Source organism: Gekko japonicus, unplaced genomic scaffold, assembly GCF_001447785.1.
Source record: "Gekko japonicus isolate JY-2015 unplaced genomic scaffold, Gekko_japonicus_V1.1 scaffold565, whole genome shotgun sequence".
Classification (NCBI taxonomy): domain Eukaryota; kingdom Metazoa; phylum Chordata; class Lepidosauria; order Squamata; family Gekkonidae; genus Gekko; species Gekko japonicus.
In genome coordinates this window covers 309,480-316,370 of record NW_015176468.1, presented here as the reverse complement: position 1 = coordinate 316,370, position 6,891 = coordinate 309,480, and the positions used below count along the sequence as shown (strand labels likewise).

The following is a 6,891-nucleotide window of genomic DNA, read 5'->3' as shown; positions in this document are numbered from 1 at the left end:
GGGGAACTGCGTTCCCCCGCGTTCCCCCCCCCCGAAATGACCTCTGGTCTTTTGTCATCTTTCCAAAACCTAGTGATGACTGCGCGAGCTGCTGCACAAAGCATTTCTATTAGACCAAAATTAGGCATACGACCTTCGGTAGTAGGCCAATAGTTTAATACTAGCGATTTGATGAAAACTTATGCCCAGAATTAAACTTTGTTGGTCTTAGAGGTCCCCCTGGACTCAAACTTTGTTCTGCTGCTTCAGACCAACATGGCTACCCACAGGGGTCATTTCGTAGAAAAAGAGGTGCAGGAGCTCATTAGCATACCTTATTTGCATATGCCACACCCCCTGACATCACCGGAAGTGTGTCAGAAGGCAACGCCCACCGCTCAGGCTCCACTGGACTGTTTTGGATTGCTAGCTATGGGGGGAGGGGAACGTGCAGATCTGTCCTCGCAGAGGAGGGAGAGCTTGTCCCTGAATAAAACTTGGTCTTAAAGGTGACTATTTTGGGCTGCGGGGCCGGGGGGGGGCTCTACAGCTTACCTGGCTGCTTCTTGCTCTGACTGATGGCTGCTGGGAGCTGGGGGTGGGGCTTGTTGCATGGCCCGCCCCTTGGGCTCTTTACTGCTGGAGCTCCGCTCCTGTGCACTCCTGCAGGAAATGACCCCTGGCTACCCACCTGAATGTATCTAAGCAGTTCAACCTGCATACATATGCATGCTAATTTTCAAAATAACCTTTCCTTTAAAGATGATGCTTGCATTTATTAAAAGAGTGCCCCCCCTTACAAAAGGCATTATCTCTTGGTGTTTGTTGAAATATCATAGAATCATAGAATGTTAGAGTTGGAAGGGAACTTGCAGGTCATCTAGTCCAACCCCCTGCACTCTGCAGGAGCATAGCTGAAAGCCCTACATACATACCCGAAAGCTGGTTGTCCAGCCTCTGCTTGAAAATGTCCAGCGAATGAGCATCCACCACCTCCCGAGGCAGACTGTTCCACTGCTCAACCACTCTTACAGTTAGAGTATATGTATATATATATGTATGCATCATATATGTATGCATCATCTAAAAATGAGGGAACAAAAAAAATCAGAAATATTAACTGGCAAATATAAGCAGATTTAATATCATTTGGCATGTGATTGCATCTTTGGAGGCCTCATTTATAATTTTATTCTGTGCCTAGAGGTTTCACTTTGGAACAGTTTTTTCCTGGTCCATCTGGTATCCATGTTACATAATTGTATGATTGTATTGTATTATGATATAAGCCAATTTGTCCTCATTGTGTTTGACCTCTGAAGAAGGCCCATACAGGCTGAAACGCGTCAGGTGACAGTCAAGTCCAAGTCCATTGGCCCTTGTGTGTAAGATTTTTGGCATTTTTACACAAGGTGTGATTGGGCCCTTATATGTTTTTTAATTTCTTACTAATAAATACATGTATCTTTTAATATTATAAACATTAAGTTTTTATTGTTGGCCCACTATTCTGTTCGACTTACCTTTTTAGGTTCTGGTTCCCAGGTTTCAGGGTTAAGTCCCCCCCCCCTTTGTTCCCAGTTTATTTTTGTTGTGCACAATCTCTCCCATGCACTCTTTTGGTTTACCCAACTTCCAGGTCATAGCTGGAGATCTCACAGTATGGCAAGTGATCTCCAGGTGACAGAGATCAGTTCACCTGGAGAAAACGGCTGCTGTAGAAGGTAGGCTCTATGGCTTTGTTGTACATATTAGATTCCATGTCAAAAATGAAGTCAAATGAGGAGGAAGATCTATGTTTCATTTCAATTAACAAGAAAAGAGTTGGACCAAATAGTCCATCCAAAATTGACTACTTTCTTCTCAGCATATTCAGGAAATATGCTTCAATTAACAGGAAAACAATTAGACCAAATAACTCATCAAAATTTGACAACTTTCTTCTTTTTCTTCTTCATCTTCTTCTTGAACCTATTCTGGAAATACACGATATTTTATACATGGACTGACATCATCAAGAAAACAATATTCAAACAGCATAATTGGTTACAAAAGTGGTAATTTGAGTAATAATCCTCTGATTGGCCAGATATAAAGAAACATATAACTACATCAAACTAAGTGTTTACTTAACCTAACCTAAATGATAATGGGCAAGGAATCTTCATACGAGACTAAAATCTTTTCTGACCTAGACATTGAAAGGTTTGCCCTAAGAACTACAGAATCATGAACTTTGTACCTATTATGTTGTCTACTAACAATATCAGACCTACAAGAGGAAAGTCTTCTATATAACAGGCCTTTCTAACATCCTAATAAAATATTACTTAAAGAATAAATCTATAAAACCCAGAGAAATATGAATATGAACAATCAAGAAGAAAAAAACCTATATATAAAAATATTTATATTCCCATTCATACTACAGCTTCATACCCTGCTGAAGTTCCTCTCCTCCCCAAAACCCACCCTCCTCAAACTCTACCCCCAAAATCTCCAGGTATTTCCTAACCTGGACCTGGGAAGCCCATCTCCAGAGCACGGGGGCAACTGCTGTCCCCAATATTTGTTCCCTAGATATTTAGGAATGCCTCTAATCTTTCCCCCTCTCAAAGCTAGTTAGCTTAGTGGCCATCCCCATCTTGTGGCAAAGAAGTTAATGACACCTTTGTCCTGAACCTGCTGGGAAAGGCCAGTGGCTCAGGGTCAGAGAATCTGCTTGGTGTGCAGAAAGTCCCTGGTTCAGTCCCCGGCATCTCCAGTTAAAAGGATCAGGCTGTAGGTGATGGGAAAGACCTCCGCGTGGAACCGTGGAGAGCTGCTGTCAGTCTGAGCAGACACTACTGACCTTGAGGGACCGATGGTTTGATTCAGTATAAGCCAGCGTCATGTGTTCGTGCGTACTACAAATCAATGCCATTGGGTGAGCCCAGGTTCAAAAATCATGCCAATGGGAGAAAAACGTCCCCTAGATGGCTGCAACCGTGTCCCACCCCCCTGCTGGTGAAAAGGGGAGGAGAGGATTCCTACTGAACATTCAGAAGACTGTGCTAGGGTCATGGGACCAGAATGGACAAAAGCCATGTGGGATGGGGGCTTTCAGTTGGGTGTCGTGGTTAAGTGCGCGGACTCTAATCTGGGAGAACCGGGTTTGATTCCCCACTCCTCCACTTGCACCTGCTGGATGACCTTTATTTATTTATTTATACATTCAGCTTATATACCGCCCTGACCGAAGACTACTTTTTCCCTAACTACGGCCACATCGTACAGGGGTGGGGCTGCCTACCGGCACCCAGGTGGTGGGGCTTTGCTGTTCCAGCTCGGCTCCTTCTTCTGGCGGTCTTCGGGGTCCGTGCTTTCGTTCTGGCGGCCAGGGGTAGGTTTCCCATTTTGGGTGGCTTTCTTTCTTCGGCGGTCTCATCTGGTGCGCAGTTCGTGTCAGCACGGCTCCACCGCGTCTGCGCCTCCATGTCACCGCGCCTTCTGTCTCTGCTGTCATCCGTTCCACCGCTCGATGTTATACTTGCTGGCCACCAGGGCTCGCCCCGCTGATCTCACCGCCGCCACTCGTTACTCTACCGCCGCTGATGCTCCCACCACACCTCGCAACGGAGGAGGGTGCCCCCTGCCACCCAGGGCAGGTACCCATTTATCTACTTGCTGTTGTTACGTGCTTTCGAACCGCTGGGTGGGCGGGAGCTGGGACTAGGGCCGGGAGCTCACCCCGGCCACGGTGGGTCTTGAACAGCCATAGTGGCTGTTCATTGTTATTACAGCAGGCATTTTACCGCCTGCGCCACTGCTCCCTTGGGCAAGCCATAGTTCTGGCACAGAGCTCTCTCAGCCCCACTGACCTCACAGGGTGTCTGTTGTGGGGAGGGGAAGGGAAAGGAGACTGTAAGCCGCTCTGAGACTCCCTTGGGTAGTGAAGGGCGGGTTATAAATCCAATCTCCTCCTCTTCCTCTTGAATAGAACTGAGTGAGACTGATTGAAAAAGCAGGCTCAATCCAACCTGTCTCCACACTGTTCATAATTGTACCGCTTCCTCTGCTGCTAACTTGGGATGTTTAAGTGCAGACACCTGAGGGACCGAAGATAGAAAAACGGTAGAGCAGGGAAAGTTCTCTCATGGAAGAAGCTACCTTTCCTTACAGAAAATTATTTCCCAACCTGCCCCACACTGGCAGGTGTAAGAGTTGTGTATGCACACTACCTTTGCCAGTAAATATTGTGAATAGTGGCTACTATGCTTTATAATGCAGTTACATAACATATAATCCTTACATGTTAAGTAGATGACCAAGATATCACAACCAAAAACATCCTGTGATGTGAATTAAGAAAAATCCCAGCCTTGTTATGCCGCAACACAGCTTCTGCAATGAACCAATGAGTATCCAGATGTAAGCCCGTTTTGTGGTTAATCTTCCTCAGAAGGATATTCTTAGTAAGTCTCCCTCTGTGGTTATTTCCCTTGAATTAACCATGGACATTACAACATAAAGGCCACCATGTAGCTGAATGGAATTTAAATATTCTATAAAAACAAATATAAGTTTATATTTAAGTTTAAATGAATAAGTTTATATAGAAGTCGAAATAAACTTAAGGTAAAGGTAAAGGTCCCCTTGCTCGAAAGCCAGTCGAATCCAACTCTAGGGTTGCGGTGCTCATCTCCGTTTCCAAGCCGAAGAGCTAGCACCGTCCGAAGACGTTTCCGTGGTCATGTGGCCGGCATGACTAAACACCAAGGCGCACGGAACGCTGTTACCTTCCCACTGAAGTGGTACCTATTTATCTACTTGCAATTTCTTGCTTTCGAACTGCTAGGTTGGCAGGAGCTGGAACTAGAGACAGGAGCTCACTCCGTCATGCGGCACATTCGGGTCTCGAACTGCTGAACTACCGACCTTCCACAGCCTGCAGTTCAGCGTCTTAACCACTTGAGCCACCGCAGCTGCTGGTACATGACATAAATACATAAACCCCCCAGGATTCACATTGACACCAAACTGCCTATATTAGCAATAAGCACTCAGGAAAGATTTGGGGCTTATAAAAAAAAAATCATTGAAAACAGCAGTTTGCTCTAGAAACAAAAAGGCTTAATTTGTAGAGCTTTAGAAATTGCAACAAAGAGCAGGTAAAGTAATAATGGGAATGGAGCATGATGCTTTGCCATAAAGCTACAACCAGGCATCCATTAGGTGTTTCCAATAATATTACGGGTTTTGCTACAATTTTTATCCAGTTGTGCACTAAAATTCTTATGCTAAAAAGGAATTTTCTAAACATGACGGTGCAGGCCACAGATTCAAAGCATACTTCCATGAAGCAAGCTTGACTAAATTCAACTGAATATTCAAAACATTTCCATATTTATTGGTTCCTTAAAGAATCACTCCAAACTCACTGCTTCAAAGCTGTTTGACCAAGTAAAGATTAAAGAGACCCAGTGTGGTGGAGTGGTCAAAATGTAAGACCAGAGCTAGAAGACCCAGGTTTGAAGCGCTACTTTGCCATGGAAACTGTTGGGCCATCCTGGGCCAGTCACACACACTTGGTCTAACTTACCTCACAGGATTGTTGTGAACATAAAATGGAGAAAAGGATAACAGTGTAGTAAGCTGATTTGGAACCCCATTGCAGAGAAAAGAGGTGGTATAAATGAAGCAAATATATATATTTATTGATTTGATTTATCCCCTGCCCTCCCTGCCAAAAGACAATGGCAGAACTGTGACACCCCACTACCTAACACACTCAGTAGTCCCTTATGTTGGTTATCAATTGCAGTCCCACCTCCACCCAACTCCATTCCCTTACTAGTTCTCAGGTCCCACCTTCAATCAGGGATAGCAAAATGAGAAATATGACCTGAACTAAACATGGAGTAACTTTTGGATTATATACACCAAAAATAGACAATAATTTCTTTTCCCAAAAAACAGTATATTTATTGAGCTCTCACTGATTGTCTTCAACTTGAAAAAAATATGCAAAGCTTAACACTTTTAAGCTTAAAACTTAAGCTTAATACTTTTCTTAACCCCAGCACGAATGCCAGACCGTTCGCCTCCATATCTCTGTTCTTCTCTCCGGACTTCACGGACCTGCCCCTTCCTGCGAATCTTGGCTCGCCTGAACTTCTCACGATGCTTGACCCTTGGATTACGATCAATCTTTTTCCTTCTGGGCGTGAGGCCTTTATTCTTGACAATTTGGTATGTTGCTCCTCTCTTTTGTTCCGGTGCTTCCTCTTCCACAAGCAGTTCTTCCTTTTCTTCTGCTTGTACTAGTTTTCTCTTTTTATTAGATTTTATCTTTTCTTCCATCTCCTTATAGTAATTCAGGGCAGCCTCATCATCGAAATCTGAATCATCTGTAGCTTTTTCAGCAAGCTCAGCATTAGAAACCTTAGGAGCAGTTCTAGGTTTGGTTTTGTTAACAGACTTTCTAAGAAATGCCACGGACTTCTTCATCGCTTCCACTCCACCACTACTTTGGAATTCCTTAAGAAGCAGACGGACTTCTGGTGACAACTTTTGGTCCACGATACCCATGTCATTGATTAAATTTCTATACGTGACAAGTCTTTCAATGACGGGGTGGCCGTGGACTGGAATCCTTTTGGCTTTCAGCACCAAGTAAAAGCTGATGTTGCAACAATAGTTCAAGTAGAGATGGTATTTGGTCTGCAGGTACCAGCTACCTTTCCCCGCTGGGATGACCCCAACTCTTACCATCTGCAGGAGCGGCTCCAGCTCGTCTTGGAGCTCTACCAGTTTCGCTTCAAAGTCCTGAATCAGCTCCAGCAGCTCCGGAGATTCCTTCTTCAGCAACTTCAGCTGCTCTTTCTTAGAAAGAGACCGCAAGTCCTTGGCGATCTTGCGTCTGGACTCTTT

The 6,891-nt window shown here is 44.5% G+C and overlaps 1 protein-coding gene across 1 annotated transcript in view; it reads right to left on the bottom strand.

Annotated features, from left to right (window-relative positions):
* Positions 1-5,935: 5,935 nt before the first annotated feature.
* UTP3 (UTP3, small subunit (SSU) processome component, homolog (S. cerevisiae)) overlaps positions 5,936-6,891 on the bottom strand; it is a 1,586-nt gene continuing 630 nt past the window's right edge. Inside the window, exon 1 of the mRNA XM_015427115.1 lies at positions 5,936-6,891. This exon is cut by the window's right edge and continues 630 nt beyond it. Within this exon, the coding sequence (XP_015282601.1) occupies positions 6,007-6,891 (885 nt within the window). The 3' untranslated portion in view covers positions 5,936-6,006.